Source organism: Temnothorax longispinosus, chromosome 3 (assembly GCF_030848805.1).
Source record: "Temnothorax longispinosus isolate EJ_2023e chromosome 3, Tlon_JGU_v1, whole genome shotgun sequence".
Lineage (NCBI taxonomy): Eukaryota > Metazoa > Arthropoda > Insecta > Hymenoptera > Formicidae > Temnothorax > Temnothorax longispinosus.
The window spans coordinates 5,402,148-5,421,912 of record NC_092360.1 but is presented as its reverse complement, the minus strand read 5'-3'; the positions used below and the strand labels follow the sequence as shown (position 1 = coordinate 5,421,912).

The 19,765-nt window shown below is 41.2% G+C and overlaps 2 protein-coding genes across 2 annotated transcripts; both read left to right on the top strand.

The window, feature by feature from the left end:
• Nucleotides 1-549: 549 nt before the first annotated feature.
• On the top strand, nucleotides 550-7,505 carry LOC139810818 (gamma-2-syntrophin-like). Its single transcript, XM_071774711.1, has 5 exons — nucleotides 550-1,054; nucleotides 2,868-3,289; nucleotides 4,338-4,523; nucleotides 4,739-5,085; nucleotides 5,289-7,505. The coding sequence occupies exons 1-5, from the start codon at nucleotides 904-906 to the stop codon at nucleotides 5,338-5,340; spliced, it is 1,158 nt and encodes a 385-aa protein (XP_071630812.1). The 5' UTR covers nucleotides 550-903; the 3' UTR covers nucleotides 5,341-7,505.
• Nucleotides 7,506-12,450: 4,945 nt separating this feature from the next.
• Nucleotides 12,451-19,765, top strand: LOC139810816 (uncharacterized). Its single transcript, XM_071774705.1, has 3 exons — nucleotides 12,451-14,038; nucleotides 15,478-16,255; nucleotides 16,568-19,765. Exons 2-3 carry the CDS (start codon nucleotides 15,489-15,491, stop codon nucleotides 17,418-17,420), a joined length of 1,620 nt encoding a protein of 539 aa, XP_071630806.1. The 5' UTR covers nucleotides 12,451-14,038; nucleotides 15,478-15,488; the 3' UTR covers nucleotides 17,421-19,765.

Sequence of the window (19,765 nt, the reverse complement as noted above, 5' to 3'; positions counted from 1 at the left end):
AAACAAGTGGATTTATGATGTCAGAAAGTTAAATAAAATTTATTTCAATAATCTGACATAGTTATCCTGAAGACAATCAGATTACAGAGCATAACACAATATAAATCGAGGATCTTTGCAGAGAAATAAGGATTATAATAAAATTCCTTTCATAACATTATATGCACAACTGTGAGTGCAAACTGCAAAGCGAGCTGTTATAAATATTCAAGAATATTTAAATTGCGAAGAGAAAGAGAGAGCGAGGGCAAGAGGCACAGAGAGTGAAATTAAGAGGGCGAGAAAAGAAGGGAAAAGAATTAGGTCACGACAATAAGCAGAAAAAGGCATGGGCAAAGAGAGAAAGGCGGGTACAGAGGGAGAGAGGCGTTCTTCCCGATTCTTTAAATAAGCACCGCGTAATACTCCGTCGTCTAAATATAATCCACCCGAGCAGCCGTCGAGCGAGACGTTAAGTCCGGCACGTCCGTGGCGGAGAAGGAAGACGAAGTTAAGGGGAGAAGTGATTTGTGCCCGCGCGCGAAGACGACGGAGAAGCGCAGCGGCAGCGGCCAGCGCTCGCGAACCGCGGGAGCGCATGAGGGTACCGGGGGGTGGTCGAGGGGACCGGCGGGGCGGTGACTCGAAGAAGGAGCTTTTGGCTGGCAGTCAGTGGGTCAGGGCGCCGAGTCGCATTCCACGAGGCCGCTGGCTCGAGGCATCGTCTTCGCGAATCCACCGTTTTCTGTGTACATCCGCGAGTTCATCCCCGAGTTTGTCGCAAGCACCCGTTTTCCGACCGAAGACGTGGTGAAAGAAGCGTTTCTCTCTTCGACATCGAGGAAGTGGAGCAACGAGGGGAGGAGGCAATTCGCGAGCGATAAATCTCCTACTGCCGCGAATTTGTTTCATTGACAATCGACAATGGTGTGCAACTCCGCGGGTTCCGAGTGCACGGCGGAAGTGGACAAGGACGTGACATTGAAACAAGCTCTGGAGGAGCTGCTTAAATGCATGCTCAGAGTCTGGTGTAGGGAGGGTCAGGCTCTGGCGAGATTTGGCGCGACGACAACAGGTAACGGGATGAAGTTTTATTTTCACAGATAGAAAAAAATGTTTCGGAAAAAAAGGAGTAAAAACGGCAGCTGGGTCGATTGATCATGATGAATGACATTTAGTATCAGGTAATACCTGACACGTTTCGATGTTCCTCATCGTCAGATTTATCGCTAGGTCGTCAAAACTGAAACTTTATTACAATATACAAATCATACTGAAGTTAAATCGATATGCTACGATCAGTAATATTTATTCTAGAAAATGTTTCTGTAAAATAATATGTGTGCAAAAAGATACAGGAAAATATTCTTTCTTTTAAACAACTATTTTGTGGAAGTGAACTTCTTAGTCTCGCGACAGAAATACTTAATTATAATTAATACGCTGCGCGCTGCCTAGAGAGTGTTACAACTACTTGGAGACTGCCGAGATAATTTGTATTTATGGCTTAATTTCTATTCATGCAACACTGTCTGGCGCCAAATTAACGGCGACACAAATATCTAGTAGCAACGATGCTATATCTCGATACAAAAGTTGAAAGGTGTACACTGACGACAATCGAACGTCGGCCAAGAATCGTCGAGACGCGGTTTGGATGTCTCAATCAGTGGCATCTGCCATCACCAAGTATCTAGTATAGCTCGCGTAACATAAGAGAACCTAATTCATTGATAAAACTTGGCGTTACTGACATTTATGGCTGTGACATTATTGGTGCCCCGACATTTTTTTCTTTTTAAATCGGGCTTAAATGGATTAGAGCATTCATAGACGGACGTACGGTGAACCTGGGGGAGGGGTGAGGAGTACATGGGATATTACACACCACCACTTTATCATTGTCTCTATGTATATCCGCATCCGGCAGTGCTTATGATGCCGTATATGATGAACTTCGCGCGCACGATCAAGTCGCGCTTTTTCCAGCGTCTTTCACGTTCATGATCAAAGCGAGGACTAAAATGGATAAAGCCTGCAATGGCGCAAAAATAAAAGCGGCACGATGGCGACCGGAGTCACCTCTGTATTACGAAGAAAAAGGTCTGGGGGCTCTAAATATGGTCGATTACGTTTGTAGCGCACGCTGACGCACCTTTTTGCATGGAACGTCTACGTCGCGTGCCATCGCCGATCCATTTTTCTTCCGCTTCGGCCCTTTCTGATCTAGAGCGACCGATTTACTTGCCCGATTGTGCTCGCGTCGACATAATCGTGTCGCCCTATTCTCGTGGGTACGTCACTCGATACCGCGTATAGCGTGTGGCTGTAAAGCGCGATGCTTAACAATTTAAACCACTTCACGTACGATTCCCTTTGTTCGCGTATATTAAATGCGTCTAAATATAATGCATCCAGTATAGACTCGGATTTGCATAAATGCTACTGAGAGGAATTAAAATGTATTAATCTTTTGTACGAAATCATAGTAAAGAAAACGTAATGTTTTCTTCCATAAACTAATATAAATGTAAGCAAGCTTGTAATATGTAATAAAAATAGAAATATTACATAAAAATATAAAACAGTTATAGAAATTTGAGATTAGTTAAGTTTTCTTCTAATTTTAAGTGTTAAATAAGTAGCGTACGTATTACTATCAAGTTGGTAAAAAGATCCATACATTTATCTTGCATTTTAAAAAATGCACCTACATATTTTCTTATAAATCTAGTGAAAAATATATAATATATTTGTTATTTTAAGTTTTGTAATGTAAAATTTTCTAAAAATATAAGAGATAATTTCTGCAAGGGATTTCTCAAAGGAATTTTTTTATGTCTTTGTTTTTATGCGAAAAAAGCTGTAGTTATACTTTATAATTGCAGAGAGCGACAAGAGGGTAACTGTGAAACGCGAAGCTGGCGGCGAGTTCGGATTCCGCATTCATGGCTCAAGGCCCGTGGTGGTTTCCGCGATCGAGCCAGACACACCCGCGGAGAGTTCCGGTCTCGAGATTGGCGACATCATCATGTCAGTGAACGGCAGAAACGTCATAGAGTCCACGCATTCGGAAGTCGTAAGAATGGCGCACTCCGGCCCGGACATTCTGGAATTAGAAGTCGCAAGAACCTGCAACGTATTGGCTCCGCGCGTTGCGCGCACCGGAGCGAAGGAGAGCGCTGAAGAGGCACCACTTTGCTCGGGGTACTTGTGGAGAAAATCCACGTCGTCGTGCGCGGAAAAGTGGGTTCGACGGTGGTTCGCTCTTCGTCGTGACAACTGCCTGTATTGCTACAAGACTGACTCGGTAAGCGAGACTTATCAGTTCTAACTTTGAAAAGTACGAACAAATTCATAGTGTAATCCAGTGAACAATAAGCAGTCATAAAGATGTCTGAAAGACGGCCTTAAAATTTCCAAGACGTCTTAAGGAACTATTAGATAGACGACTTTACAACGTCTTTAAGATGTTTAAACTTTCGATAAATAACATCTTGGAGATTATCGTATAGATGTCTTTAAAACATTATTTTAAGACGCTTTTTTAAATATTTTTTAGACGTTTTTTTAGACATACATATTGTCTGGGTATAATTAAGAAAAATATAGAAAGAAAAGCTATCGATTGCTTGTAGTAATTAAACTTTTATAATGAAGTGGCATATATTTTAGGATTGATAGTATATTAATTAAATTAATATACTATCAATCCTAAAGTATATGCTACTTCATTATAAAAGTGGACTCTACGATATAGTACAAATTGTTCCGTATCGTGACTTATACATATATCTTTATCGTACACCACTGCATTCATCACATTTTACGTACGAGAAACGGATTCTATTAAAAGCCATTATCGGATAATGAAACATATTTTCTAAATCGGAATCTTTCAGATATCTTTAGGACGTCTTGTTCACTGGGTTATAGCGTGGCAGTGCATGCTAATATCTACTTAAAGAATTTCTGTGAAATCGTAACAAAAGAAATATCAATTAATTAGAGAGAAATTTATGGTTCGAAATAGATCTTTTAGTAGCTTAATGATAATATTGTGTGAATTTTTATGTATTTCTTGCAAACTCATTAAACTGCGCGCTGATTTTTTGTCGGTCTTTGAAACATAGCTCTTTGATGAAACAGTAAATCGACATAGGTTAATCGATGATCGATTTAAAAGGAATATCCTCAAATATGTAGATTTAATCAAAAGTAAAATAAAGTATTTTTTTTAATTTATAAGTAAGAAATAGGATAAATGTAATTTCAAAAATTTGAAGTGGAGAGCGTCGAGGATCAATTTACGCAAGTCAAGAGTCAACTTTCTAGTTAAAGTGCATTTATCGTAATAGGATTCGCAACCAGTGGGAGCGGTAATGCTCCTCAAGTACGATGTGGAGCAGACGCCTGAATTGAGAGTGCACAGTTTCGCGATAAAGAAAAAGGGTGCTCCGACGCTACGACTGGCGGCCGATACCGAAGAAGCGGCAGCTCGATGGATGACGGTAATACGCGAAGCTGTCGAAAGGAACGATCAGGTACGCAAAGTGAATCGTTACATGAGCTATTTAACTTCTTTTCGGCTACTTTAACTTGAAATTAAATATTATATTAAATATATTATTGAAATATCTGCAAATATATATACGATGTTATATTTCAACATTTTTTAAATGAACTTTCTCATTTTATTTTTTCTCATTTTTTAGTAAAAAAAAATTTTTTTTTAATGACTATTCAATGTCATTCTCAGATTGACACTTGGCTGGACTCTTCGCTAAGAATGAGAGAGATGGCTGCGTGCGCTATTCAAAGGCCAGATTGTTTCGGGTATTTGAACAAACAACAGGAACACGCGCGAAAAACGTCCTCGCCCACCGGCTGGTCCAGACGATATTGCGTGCTGAAGGACGCCGCGCTATATTTCTACGATGACGCCAATGCCGACAAAGCGTTCGGCGTGGCGTGTCTGCACGGTTTTAGGGTACATAGCAGCGCTCCGAGTTCAGGCGGCCGAAAGCACGCTTTTGAGTTGCAACCACCGGATCCGACGCAGAGAAGTTATATCTTCGCTAGCGAATCAGAAATGGATAAGAAACGGTAAATAGCATGCAGACGTTGATAATTTTCGTCTTATTTGACGTCTAAATAGAAATAACGCGACACGTTTATTCCTTTTGTATCCAAACATAATATTATTTTTCTCGTAAAATCGTAAAACTTAATAAAAATTTTTAATAAATATTTTTCTTATTATATACTAATGCACATCCATCGCAAATAATTTCTTCCTATTATTTCAGGTGGTTGGCCGCCCTCGAATATTCGATTGATCGATGGATAAAAATAGGTTGATGCGAAACAATCCGCCCTACGAATCCAACGAGACGCAGTAGCGAAGATCGTCCAAGGAAATCCTCGTCCGTATCCGTTTCCGGTTCCTAACACGTTGTGGATTATCCGCGACGATCGCCGTTGTTACCTCGATGATCACCACACGCTCGTGAATGTTTGCCAAGATTCTCTTTCATTTCAACAACATTATTAAATCTCATCGTCATGATCATCATTGTAACTGCTGATTAACAGTGACGTTACGTTAAATTGTTCAAATAAACGTTAACGCTAAAACAAAATAACTTGTGTTCCATTTAGTGCGATCATCGTCATTTGCCGTGTGTCATCGGAATTGTTTATCAGCAGTAATGCAATTCCATCGAATATCATCGAGACCATCGTTTAACCAGAAATCGATATAATCTTGATGAGTTCAATACTATAAACGTAAAGAAATATATTTTATGTCAGTTATATATAGATATTTGTCGCAAATAAATATGGAGACTTCCGTTCCTACACCATCGAAATTGGGGAACTCACCAAAATTATACTGATTCCAATTTCAGAAATAAATCTACAGATTTCATCGCGTGTCAAGCTTTTCCATTTAATCTGCATCCTGTCCATTGCACATCCCATCATTAGCACAATACTTTCATTTTGAATACTTGACTTTTGGTCGAAACGTGGTAGTAAAATAATGAACGTTAAAGGAACGAAATCTTTAAAAGATATCTCTAAGAATTATTATACATGATTGATTCGCGGCGATCTTGATATATCTGAGAGAACGAAGACCCTCCGAGGTTGTTTGTCGCTGAAATTCTATACGCACATGAAGATAACTTTACGAGAAGAGTGTCTTTATAAGAACGGGGCGACAGAGTTCATCGGATCAATTAATTCTAACGGCAAAAAGAAGATACGTTTTGCCAGTCGTAAAACGCATACGTGCATACACAGCGGTAGTTATACGCGTATGCGACACATGTGTATGTGAAAAATTGCCATTAACTATATCGCTATTCTTACCAACGCCAATATTTATCACAAACGATAACCATGGGGATTGCGAACGAGAGGAACGAAAGGTGCGTGCGGGCTGGTCCAGATTATATGAATGCAACAGAAAACCGAAGATATTGCACGTATATCTGTCAAAAATCGCGCGTATATTGTCGCGTGTGTAGTAAGAAAATACGAGGAGACTGGCGTATATACATTTTAACGAGAAGAGATAACCCTACGCTGGCACATCAGGTTCAGACTGGTCCTATCCGTTCCTACCGGTGTATATAGGGTGTCCCTGAATTATCGGCACACATTTTACAGCCATGCAGAGATCAGGTTGACAAGAGACGATTGCTTCATTGAATTATATTTTACAATAATGTGAAAATATTGAAGAAACTTTGTTTACTCGAAATGTGCCTTATTTTAAAAGAATTTTAAGCTAATAAAAATAAATCGGAACAAGAAATCTCTAACGTTAATTTTATGGAAATTTAAAAATGTATTATGGTCTCACAATATTTTTCTAAAGAAAAATCGACTACAAATGATTTAACCGAGTCATGTTAAAACATGTGCCGATGATCTTAGAGACGCTAACATTTAAAATTGTAATATTTTCAAAAAACTTTATTTTTAAACTTTCGTCGGTTTATATAGTACCTACATAAAAAAAAAAGTTATACAAACTTGTTTCCTTTTTTAAACATGTTTTTATTTGCGTGTGTCGTGTTTTATTCATGCATTGATGGAGAAAAATCGAAGACGAGTTAACGTAAAATGGCAGCGGGATGACGGTGCGGGATTCTCAATGTGTCAATCCCCTGCGTGTGCGAGAGAGGAACGGTAGATATAGGTTTAAGCGGACGAGACGAAGCGCGCGTTATCGTCGCGACGCGGCGTGGCGTTGAATTTAATAGCGTCTTCGATGAGCGCGCGACCGCCGCAAACACGAAGAGGCAGCGAGAAGAAAAACAGGAAGAAGATGCAGGCGCGAAGAACAAGACACACCGGCGATCCTGTCGTTACGAAGTACATTGTTTTACGGTCGGCGCGTCGACTAGGGATGTATTAAGAACGACACGTTTAAAACGAAAGATTGTGTAAATTGAAAGGAGCCTGGTCAACCGCTCAAAATTTCAGATAATAAAATAGAAGATTTAATACAATTTTTTGACACGAGACGTATATGTCATTCACTCAATCTCCTTTTGAGTCTCCTCCCTCTCTCGCTATCAATCGATTAAAATGTCGTATAATAAGATAAAAATTTGTGCAGCTTTGATACTTTAGTTTAATTTGTATAATATTGACATTATAATTTGACATTATCTTAATGCCATTTTTTTTTGCATGAATATAGCTTCGTTATTTAGTGATACAAGTAAAAAATCGTGTTACTTATCGGTCAATTGTTAATTAAAAGACAATAAGACGTGGCAAAACAGCAACAGTTTCAGCGACACTGAAACGATTCCGTTTCGCATCGCACGAAGCTCGCCGTGTGGCGAGAATCATCATCGGGAGTTATGATTAAGACCCGACGTGGCGGCACGATCGAAGGGCACGATCGATCGAATGCACATCCGCGCGCGCGCGGAGTGAGGAGTGCGGAGTGCGGATGGTAACCGCTGAACGAATAGCTGAAAAGCCGAGATCTCAATTACGATGATCGCAATGAAATATCGCGAGTGAGATTTTTAAGAGCAGTGCGGCCGCGGCCGCGGCGGCGCGCGGCGATGCGCGCAAGATAAATTTGGGGCCTTGCTTGGGGCGCGTTGCACGCTTCGTCCGTGGCTGGACCGGTGGTATCCGTTTGATAGCAGATAGCAGCCCGAACGATGCTGGTATGTTCTCATTACGCGTCGTGTAGGTATGCGGCGGCCGGCCCCGTGTTCTTCGTACTTGGAGGCCTGCGCGCGCTCCACGTCCTCCCCTCGCATCATCCGTTGCGCTTACATTCACGGCGCGCCGCGCTCTCGACGTTGCGCTCTCTCTTTCTCCTTAGCTTTCTCCTCTTCGCCGGCGAGTCGTCGTGCCGCGTCTACAAAGTGGAGTTTCCACGAGTTCCTTCCGCGACTCGCGACGAATGTAATGCGATTAAAAAAGAAGAGAGAATTATGCGAAGACTGGGTACATATAGAATAGGTAGATAATTATCCTATTATAGAAACACCTCGTATATTATCGGCTCGCGCGTCTTCCCGCTCGAAATTCCATGGTGATTCGACGGATTCGGTGGAATCCTCACTTGAACGCGCTCGCCGTCTCTCTTGGTACCACTTCCACCTCTCGTTCTGTCTCCTATGCGCGATGGTGATCTCGATGACGTTGCTGTGGGCATCGCGCTGTTGCGGCCGCACAACGGCGCGCCGGCGATGATGGTGGTGGTGGTGGTGGTCACGTAGTGGTGGTAAGATTGTGAGCTTGGTAGTGATGGAATGAATCGGCGAGGTAAGAGGAGAGGGAACTAGTTCAGTGAACAAAACGACGTGAGAGGCAGTTGCACGCTATAACAACGCTACAGCGTTGTATATTCGCGCCACGGGTATTCGCATGAGCGCGGACGAGAAGACGAGAGCTTTAACCCTGCGATATTCCCCCGTATGTGCGACACATGTATAAAGAGCTCTTTTAATTTTATATTAGGCTGCTGGATACCTTCGAGCGAAGTTTAACGGGTTGCGGTGAAAGAACTCTCGCGACACGCATTGGATTATCGCAACCATGAGCTTCGGTTTATACCTCGCAATCATGTTACAAACGTTGAAGACTATCGTCTACTGTGCGTGCGCGCACATTACGTTTCTCTATGGACATAGCATTCTTTCGCGTCGTTTTTTTTTTTTATACAATTATAAATTGTACTATATTGCTCATTTGCTACAAAACAACAATATAATTAGAAAATTGTTACTTATAAGTTTTTTGCAAAAAAATGAAAATTCGATCTACTGAACAAAGAGTCAATATAAGAGCTAGATAATTTTATTTTTCTACAATTAGTTATTACACCAAAATTGTATTTAAAAATAATATTATATTATGATTTAAAATATTCAAACTCATTTTCTGGAAAACTCTGATTTTTTAATTATGTCATTGTTGCAGCAAATATGTTTAGAGGGAATAAATTATGCCAGAATTTTTAAGAGTGGCGCAGGAACGATTATTTCTTAATGTACAAAAGTTCTCACTTTTAGTACGTTACTGATAATAATCCATATAGCTTTTGCTTTATGGTACTTGCCTACTAAAACAAAGATAGATTTATATATAACTTGGCATTTACTAAAAAATGAAGATAAATTCCGAGTTACAATAATTAGAAACAAATAATTAAATTTTATATCTGCTATTTTATATCACATATTTCTTATTAAATGTCTTATATTACTGTATTATCATTATTATGGATATTAAAGTTATTTAAATATTATAGCAAGCTTACCTTTCTGGTAAAACTTTTACTACAGAGACCGACATGGCCTTTCGCATTTGAAAGATTTACACAGAGTATAAACAATATTCCACGTTCGAGATATTATTAATATAAATAAGGAAGACATGTACTAAGCTATTAACAAACAAACTATTCCAAGTTTGCAAGTAAAGAAGCAAAATTTGAGCAACTCAAGTCAAGATTATGAGAGGTACTAACGACAGAACTGCAATCTAAACTCTTCAGGTTTGTCGTCTGAAAAATTTCCAAGACAGCTCCCGGAATCTTATTTATTACAACACTTTTGTTTCACGCCGACAACTGAACTTGACAAGTATATTCCGTTAATTAGCATACATAGATATTGAGGAAGCTGAATGAAAGAGAATCGCACCATCAATCGGCGCCCGAAACAATGACGCGCCGATGCCATTCACACATTGCATTCCGCTACAAAAGGCTAATGCTATGTAAATATAAAGTCTCGCCCATTCAAGCGCGATCTTCTTCTCACGCGGGAATAGGCAAGGCGGCCTTGTACTTGGCGTCCCGACCTTTTAGGTAAAAGAGATGATGTACGTCATCGCGTACCGTTACGACACGCGATCGCGCCGACCGATTCGTCAACGTTCCTCCGTGTCTCTTTGTCCCCTTTCAGGTACCTACCGTGTCGAAACGAGTCGCGAAATGAATTCACAAAATGACCGTTTGAAGATCGCCCGACAACGGTGGCCGGGCCCTTCGTAGCGTCAGCTACGTTCCAACTCGCGCGGAGCGGCTACGGGCTGGCTACGGGCGAGTTGAAAAGCTGATGGGCATAGAAATACGTGCTATCAATTTCCATATACGCGCCGTGGCCGCGCGCTCGTTTTACGGGAGGCTACGACGCCGCGCCGGTGAGTTTTACGACGTCGCGCTTTGGTAGTGTAACCCAGTCCCGAATGGTTTCTGCGTCAAGTAGACGCGCGGTTCTCTCGACACGCGGATTATAATGCGTTATAACGTAATACGACACTGCTCACTTATGTCTTCTCCCACAAGTCTCGGAGACGTTTAAACGCGAATGATTTAGCAATAAAATTTGCCAATAAAAAAAGAAAATTGAAAGAGGTGATGCGCCGTTCACTTTACGTAGAACGGATGTCATACTTGCAACCATGTGAGAAATTGATATTGCGATTACGGAGACATGTTCAGGTGTTGAATAGTAGAGATAGTACTTTCGTTTGTTGGCCTTTTATCTATTGACGTTACACATATTTAGAACTGCGGTACACAACTTTCGTACTCGCCAGAACAAATTGTTATACTCGATACAGTATAGGAAAATGTCAAGAAGTAAAATTAAACTTACCAGATTTGAAAAATGATAAAAAGAGAAATAAGACTTGTAAATACTTTAATTAATTTTAAAAATATAAATCTAACTTTTGTAATGGAATCTAAAATAAAAAATTGAGACTTACGTAATGTACGTGTTATTTATTTATGGAAAACAGAGATAATGTCGAACTGTATTTAATGTTACGTGTTTCGATAACAAGTTTTCATCTTTTCTTTTAGCAGTATCTATTAATGATTGAATCGTGATATCACACTTTATATCGGCACGAATGTTCTATGCAGGTGAGAAATTATCCTCTATGTAACTGAAAGGAATACAAGGAAATATTGTTAGTCGATTAATTCTCGGTTGGAGCCAGCTGACGGCGGCTCCATTATTTGAGAATGATTCGATCTGATATCCATGAAGTTGATTGATCGATGGATCAAATTCGCCACTCGAATTTGCTCGCAAACGCGACTTCCGTCAGGAAATAAACGTCGTCATTTAACTTCCATTAAATTTGTTTACAAATTCTAATATCTCTCAGGAACATTTATAAAATAACCAGTTTTAAATCAAAATAATCTAAAGTGTATATGAATTTTTGTTTAAAAAATAATATCAGAATTTATTATCCACGCACGTAGACGCCAATCATGTTTATTTAATTACGCAGATACATCATACATTCATCTAAAGTATATATTATAGTTATAAAAATAATATTATATAAGATTTCATAATGTGATTTGTTTGGAAATTTATCTTAGATAGATGAAAACATTTTATTGCAGAAAGTCTTTTCAGTATCGAGCATCTGGAGCGCCTATTCCCGACAAGAATAAAATGATAGCAACGCTGAACTAAATGAGAAGCCAATCGTTGTAAGTGGCCGCCCATGTTTCTCCTTCTCTTTCTCTCTGTCTTTATGGATCTAAAAACTCTTCCACTCCATTACTCCGTAGACATAAAAATAGAAAATACGCGGTTAAACAGCGGAAAAAGGCCGTTCGATTAGCAATAAGAAATTCATGTCTTGCGCAAATCATCCTAACAACGGCTCATCCGCGATCGAACAATCGCGCCGCTTATTCTATCCAACTGGAGCAAATTCCAGAATCCGTGAACTAGAACCGCGCTCGCTTCAGCGAGACGTACGTAAGGTTGAATCGATTTGCCGGTGTAAAACCGGCTGGGCGTCGGCGGCTGCTGCCAGTAGAAAGAGACGGAAAGGGGGGAAAAAAAGAAAAAAGGAAACGTCGAAGGACAGTGGGAACGTGCGGGGAGGCGAGCGTTGCGCCGGCATGGCGGGGTACCGGAGGGAACGAAGAAGTCGAAGGTGGAAGCGGGACCGCGCGAAGACGGGAAAGAAAGATGGAACGTGGCCGAGGGAGAGATCGAGGAGGAGAGCGTGCGAGAGACGAAGACCGAGACTCGATCTCTCTGACTGCCTCTGGCTGGCGGCGGGGTGCACGGACCACACTCCCCTTTCCGCCCACCAAAGACCGATCTCCTTCGTCAGTGCCGGCGTGGCGCGGGTTTCCTACAGGTGCGTTTACAACTTACAACCTGCCTCACGCTTTTCTCGTCCGCCTACCTGACAGCGCGCGGGCCGAGGCGACAAACGCGCTGACTTCGGTGTCGCGCTACCTTCGCAAGCGGAATCGACTACTCGATCTTCGGAGATCGATCACAGAGATGATTACAGTGGTGCAGTGAGAGTTCTGGAGTTTGCGGCAGCGCGTGCGATACGTGAACGTCGACTTTGGACGTATAAGAATTGGCTAGAGCGCCTGCGGATGCAACGGTTCCTTTTACGATCGTCAAACTATCGGAATTATCGGAATTATCGGACGCGTATCTACATCGTCCGCATCAGGCATGGCTGAGCATCGAATGCACCGACATGCACCGAGGTGAGGAAATTCCACGGTAGCGGCGGAGGAACCAAAGCGTGAAGGAAGGAAAGAGAAGAGAGAGGGTGCCAGGTTTCGCGTTTACGCACCTGCCCCTCATACCACGTCCCTACCTAAACCTCCTGCGTTCAACCTGCGCGGCATCGCCTCATAGGCACTGGGCACTGGTATAGATAGGATACCAGAGAACCCCCGCGCGTGCCCTCAGTCCGTCCTCTCGCCGCTCGCTCTCTCGGACTACCTGTCGGTCTCGCTCTGGCAACTGGCGAGCCGACCGGTACCCGCCTCTCTCGCACCAAGGGCGACTCTAGAGTGAGGCAGTCACGCCGCAGCATCCAGCAGCAGCGCTACTAGCGGCAGCCAAACGGAAAGACTCCCAGGCGAGTCGCCCTGGCGTATAGGTGTGCGCGCAGATGTGTGCGTCGTGTGCGTGAGGTGTGCATGAGCCTCACCTGCGTGGGTGTGCGAGCCGAGGAAGCCTACCTGGCGGCGTCCGACACGCAGTTACCCGCGCGCTTCTCCGTGTTCTCCCGCAGGAAAGAGCGCCGAGCGCGTATCCCGCCATCCCGCTCCGCGGTTGTCGTTCTCTCGATTCTCGAGCTGCTTCTAGGGTAACCGACCTTGGGAGAGAGGAGCGCGTCGCCGTCGCTGCTCCTTTCGCGGTACTCCGGGCGAGATTGGAGCAGGAACGGAAGTGCGACACGGAAAGGAAAGGAGTCGCGCCGCGCTGCCTACCGCAAGCCTGTGGTTGCCACCGCGTGTAGTGTATGTGTGTTTACGTGTACACGGGAGAAAGATAAGGAGTGATAGAGGCGCGCGAAGGCCTGCGAAAGTTCTCGTTGTGCCGTAGTGGATGTCGACGCAGGTACAACGGATGTTTGGATGTTTCCGCCGCTGATCACCGGACCGTCGGCTAATAAGGGATTTCGAGCGGAGAAGGAGGAGAAGGAGATGTGTTGGCGGTTCGCTGGAGGACTCTGAAAGGGAGACCTGGCAGGCTCCATCAACGTCCTCCAGGTGAGAGAGACTTTTTCTCCCAGGCGAGCATGTTGAGAGAGTTTCCATCATGAGGGACTCGCAGGGCAATCGCGTGTGTCCGCCTCGTTGCGTCCCTACGGACATTCGCGATTCCAACATGGCTGCTGGGACTAGCCGACTAGCCGTGACCGCTGGGTCCGCGGAAGCCATGTTGGCAGGTGTGCTCGGCTCGAGAGATAACCAGTTCACGTTCGTAAAACGTACGGCGGCACCGATACTCCGAATGGTAGACTGGAATATGAGCACTTTACAATTGAATTATCATTTAAATCGCCGCGCGTTTGCCCGCCCTTCAAAGAGCCCATCTGTGAAACGAGACGTACGCGCGATTTCGCAAGTAAAGCGAGTACGCGAGATATAATTAATAAAAAGAAAAAAAAACCTCTTTAAACGCTGTCCGTACCCATTTTCTGCACGATTGCGAAAGTTTGCGGTGAGTCGGTACACAGTGGTTCTCGCGATGTCCATTAGACATAAAATCCACGAATAAACTACCGATCACGATATTACACGACTCTCTACTTCTTAAGTAAACACGTTAAGAGTTAAGCGATGTGCCAAGGAATGTTTGGCGTATTATAAAATTGAAGAAATATCAATAGAAAATGATAGCGCCGTCATTTAACGACAACATATGAAAATAACTTCCAATAGTTTTTAAGTAAATATGTTCTTAAATTAAAACGCATTCTCTGATTTGCCAGTTCTATCTTTTATGCATCTACGTGTTAGTTTACTGTTTTTCACATACTATAACTCGACATATATGAATATGTTAGTATATTATATGTACGTAAGAAAATTTATGAAGAATGTATAACAACCCATAATATCGTTAAAATAGATAATGCAGAATTTAAAAAAATTATTTTCCATATTGGTGGATGTACGTTCTTATATAACTTATTTTTTATTTCAATTTTTATCTTAACTTTAATACGGATTTATGGAGATCGCTAATATGTAAAAAAACATGAAAAACAACGTTTTCATAAAACTTTTTATGGAATAAGCAATATATTTATCAGATTCCTTTAATTGTGTATTAATATTAATATTTATTATTTATGTGTAAACATCACAAAAATATTATTTATATTTATTATTTATATGTAAATCATTTTTCTACATTTTCTATAGCATTTTTTGTAAAAAGCATCAATTGACAATTTCAATAAATTAAAAAATTTAAAAAAATATATATATTAATTTTTTTAATTTACTTGATTATATAGCTATAAATGCTTGTAAGTTAATTTAATATTTTTAAAAATATAAAAATTTGGAAATATATAATCAAACGGATGTCTTAAGAGTCGTTTGTTCCGCGGAATGAAGAACTGATTATGTTGATCGTATTAGTTTCACTTTTATTCATCTATCAATGTGTAATTAATTCATTTCTTTTTATCTTTTAGGTACAATCGCTATGCCAACCGACATCGTAGTTACGTCGGCCTCGGCCACAGTTTCTGAGGAGACGAGCAGAGGTCGGGACCTGGGTCTTGGACAGTCTCCGAGATCAGGCCCCTCTTCCGCAGCCTCGTCGTCTTCTAGTTCTAGCGCGGCATCGACCTCGAGAGGATTCGATCCATCTGGCACTCTCGCCGCCTATCATCATCACCGTCACAGCTTGGTAACCAGTCTGGGTCATGCCCATCACCGAGAGTCGTCAGCCTTTGTGCCTGTGGTGCCTTCAAGATTACAACTCACTCCGTATCCAGGTGAAATGCATCCTCATTTACCCGGGCCACCGCCCTCTTCCTCATCGTCGACGAATTCGGAACACGAAGTCGGTCCTGAATCTTCAGTGGCCAGAAAGAGCTCGTCGAGTTACGATATCATGGCGATGATGGCCGACAAAAGGAAAGAGTTAGCGCGAGGTCTTTTATTACCGCCGCATCCTCTCCTTGAACCTCCTGGATATCCAGTCTTTGCTGGTCCTTTTCCTGGTAGTTCCGCTTTGTATCCCCCGGGTGGTCCATTAGCCCATCAGCATCTGGATCGAAGGTTACTTAGAGCACCTGGCAGAGCATCCAGACCGAAGAAACAGTTCATTTGTAAATTCTGTAATCGACAGTTCACGAAATCATATAATCTCCTTATTCATGAGAGAACTCATACCGACGAGAGACCATACTCCTGCGACATTTGCGGTAAGGCCTTCAGGCGGCAAGATCATCTTAGGGATCATAGGTATGATACATAATTCTTTATTAAATTCACTAAATTAAATCAGTTCACTGAATTAAATTAGCTATAACGTATCACGTAAAAAGAATGAAAAATTAACTTCTTTGAATTTTTTATTGTATGTTTATATCGCATTAATTTGTTTTACGATATTAAGTATGCAATAAAGTTAACGATATAAATATTAACGGTATAAATATTAAATAAAGTCGACAGATAAATTTAAAATATGAAAAGTTTTATAGATTTCAAATTAGAATATAGATTTTTTCTGTTAACTATTATCATTTCCTGATTTTTATCTTCCTCTCTTAGGTATATCCACAGTAAAGAAAAGCCTTTCAAGTGCGGTGAATGTGGTAAGGGCTTTTGTCAGAGCCGTACTCTGGCAGTTCACAAGATTCTGCATATGGAAGAATCTCCGCACAAATGTCCCGTTTGCGCGAGAAGTTTTAACCAGCGCAGCAATCTCAAGACGCATCTTCTAACGCACACGGATCACAAGCCTTATGAATGTACCTCGTGCGGCAAGGTATTTCGTAGGAACTGCGATCTCAGGAGACACGCATTGACACATGCCGTGGGCGATGTTCCTCCAGAGGCATTGGAAGAGGCGTTGAGGGACGACGACAGTCCCGAAGAAGATTGCCCCGAGCCTGGACCATCTTCCTCATCGACATCCACACCACCGTCCGTATCTTCTGCATCTTCTACTTCGTCCGGATATCCTTCCCAAGGTTCTTCAGTGCAGCCACCTGCGCCTACAGCATCGGCCTCAGCACCACCTCTTCCTCAGAGACCTCAACTTCAGATCAGAAGGGACCTATTACCCACTGTGAAGACATCGACGGTGACCAGCGGCGCATCTGCGGCTCATTCTGTCACCCAGAACCCACCGGCTGCACTCCCGCCACCACCCCCACTCATTTTGGCTTCTTACCGGCGAAGAATTGGCTCCCCGGGTCCTTCCAGAGTATTCCTAGAGCTTCAAGAGCGTGAGCGCGAGAGAGAACGAGAGATGGAGCAGAACAGGGAAAGAGAACGTAACAGGGAACGTGACAAGGAAATAGCTAGACCACCGAGAGCTCCAACACCGCAGCCACCACCACCACCTAGACCTGCACCAGCACGCCAGGGTTTCACTATTGCGGATATAATGGGTCGATAGAAAATTTGTCGCAGGTAGTTTTCCTGTGCTTGAATTTCTTTCTCATAGGCTTTATGGATTACACGAAGGAAAGGTACCGGTTTTCACAAAGAATAAAGTCTTTCTAAAGATTCCATGGATTCTACGAAATTTTTGAAACACGTAAAGATATGGCTAATAACTTTTCGAATTTTTTAGAAAATCTGCATACGATCTATTTTTCATGTGGATATGAGAGAGTTTAAATAAACAATGAGCAAACAAAGTCCTAAAAAAATATCTTCATAACTCTTTCAAAAAAGGCGTGCGCGATTCTAAAATAGTTATTAAAGACTTGGAAAAATTTAACCCTCTCACTCCAAATATTCATATATTATCTTTTTATACCTAATATAAAATAATACAAAGATACGAATTATAAAAATTATTAAACAAGATAATTTCAAAAGTACGTATCAAAAAGATATTTGTATTATTATATAACCTAGAATGCAGTATTAAGAAATAATTTTCTAGGAATGAGACGGTTAAACAAATATATACCAAAAATGTGCCTTAATAGTTTGTCGCTAAAGAGAGGTGCTCAGCTCGCTTCATGCTACAGTTGTAGAAGCTACAGTAGTTCTTCCCGCGACGCGCATCGCGATAAGGACGCAATAGCGAAGAAATAATAAGTCCAGAAGATATTAAGAAAACTGCGACTATATACGGCGAAGTATTCTTTTGTCCTGCAGTTGTTCGAGAGAGGGGATAATGCAAATTTTGCGGTCGGGGTAATAACCTGTGCCTGTGCCACCGTGGCAGGTGCAATACAGCTTTGTACCTGCTCGATCCGCGCGCGAAATACCTGCTCCCTGCTACTGCTACTACTGCTGCTGCTGCTTTTCCCTTCTAAAAATATTCCTAGACGAATATCAATATTTTTTTCTCTCCTCTTCCGGCCTCCTCCCTCGCCTTTCCGTGCCCTAGACGCGAGAAAGCGTTAATGGTCTTTTTGTGCGACCCAAACTGTACACCATCCGACCGCAGAGGCGATCCTTTCGAGCTATGCCTGTAGCGCCTCCAACACAAAGGTATACCTTCTTTTCAGTGGATTTCAAAGAATCCATATATAAGAAACGATCCCTCGAATATACGTTCTAGAATAGCTTTCCGTTTTAAAGTGTCTATTGTGATTATAAATAAAATTTCGATGTGTTCGAATGTTTGAATGATCCGGCCAACTTTGTGCGTTAACGCGCGTTACGGAAAAATACAACAAAATCGGGTACAAAATGGATATACTCCATGCTTGAAATGATATTTACTAATAGCAATATATCTTTCTTAATTATAAAATATACATAGATCTTCATAAATACTGAAAACTCAATATTTCCATAAGGACTGTCTGAAAGCGAACCAGTTATTTCCACAACGCTTTGTTTTGTGCGAAATTAATCTAGAAATAAATTAAATTAAATTTTCAGTATTCCTCACGAATACTTATAATATTATACTTATAATTATGAGTATAATACATGTTAAACAAATTCAAAATTATTACAATTAAATGTTCCAAATTTTTTATTATTTTAATAAATTAATTTAATTTATTTCAAAGCTATTTTAATAGCAGCGACACGTTACGAAAAGAATCCCATGAATTTTATAAATAGCTGATATGTAATATTTTACATTCGCCATTCGAATAGTCGAGTAATTGTACATGAGACTATTTGCGTAATGTTTTACATGTGTAATAATAATGTAATTATTACTTTAGATATATTACGAACTTTCCAAATATGTGGAATTGAACGTTACAATAATAATTAGAACACAATTATAAAATAATTATTAACAACAAGATTGTATCACGTGTTCAAGTTACAATTATGTATGAAAGTCGTGTATGAAAGTAACTCAGTGAAATTACGTGCTAAAAATTCAGATATGACTTAAAATATGATAAATGTTAGTAATCTATGTTTCAAACAGAAATGTAATTTTTTATACGTATATGTGAGAAGGAGAATGAAGTTGTATGTGTGCGTGAAAGCGAGCGTGATAGCGATAGAGAGCGCAAAAAGAAGAAAAGTGACGAAGAAGAAGAAAAGAAAGGAAATGAGAAGGAAGAATGTAAGAAGACATTTTTGGTGCGCTTTGCGACACACTTTAATGTATAGTGATACAATGTACAATATACTACGTACAACGAGAGCCTGCATCGAAAATTACAAACGTGCGAGCGATCAATTTCCTGTTATTTTCTACGTTACTAGTTTATTCCTCATATCAGTATATTTTTAGATTTATATGAAAGTTAAGCAACTTTGTAAATTATATTAAGAAATATGAAATAAAAAAAATATAAAAAACGGTAA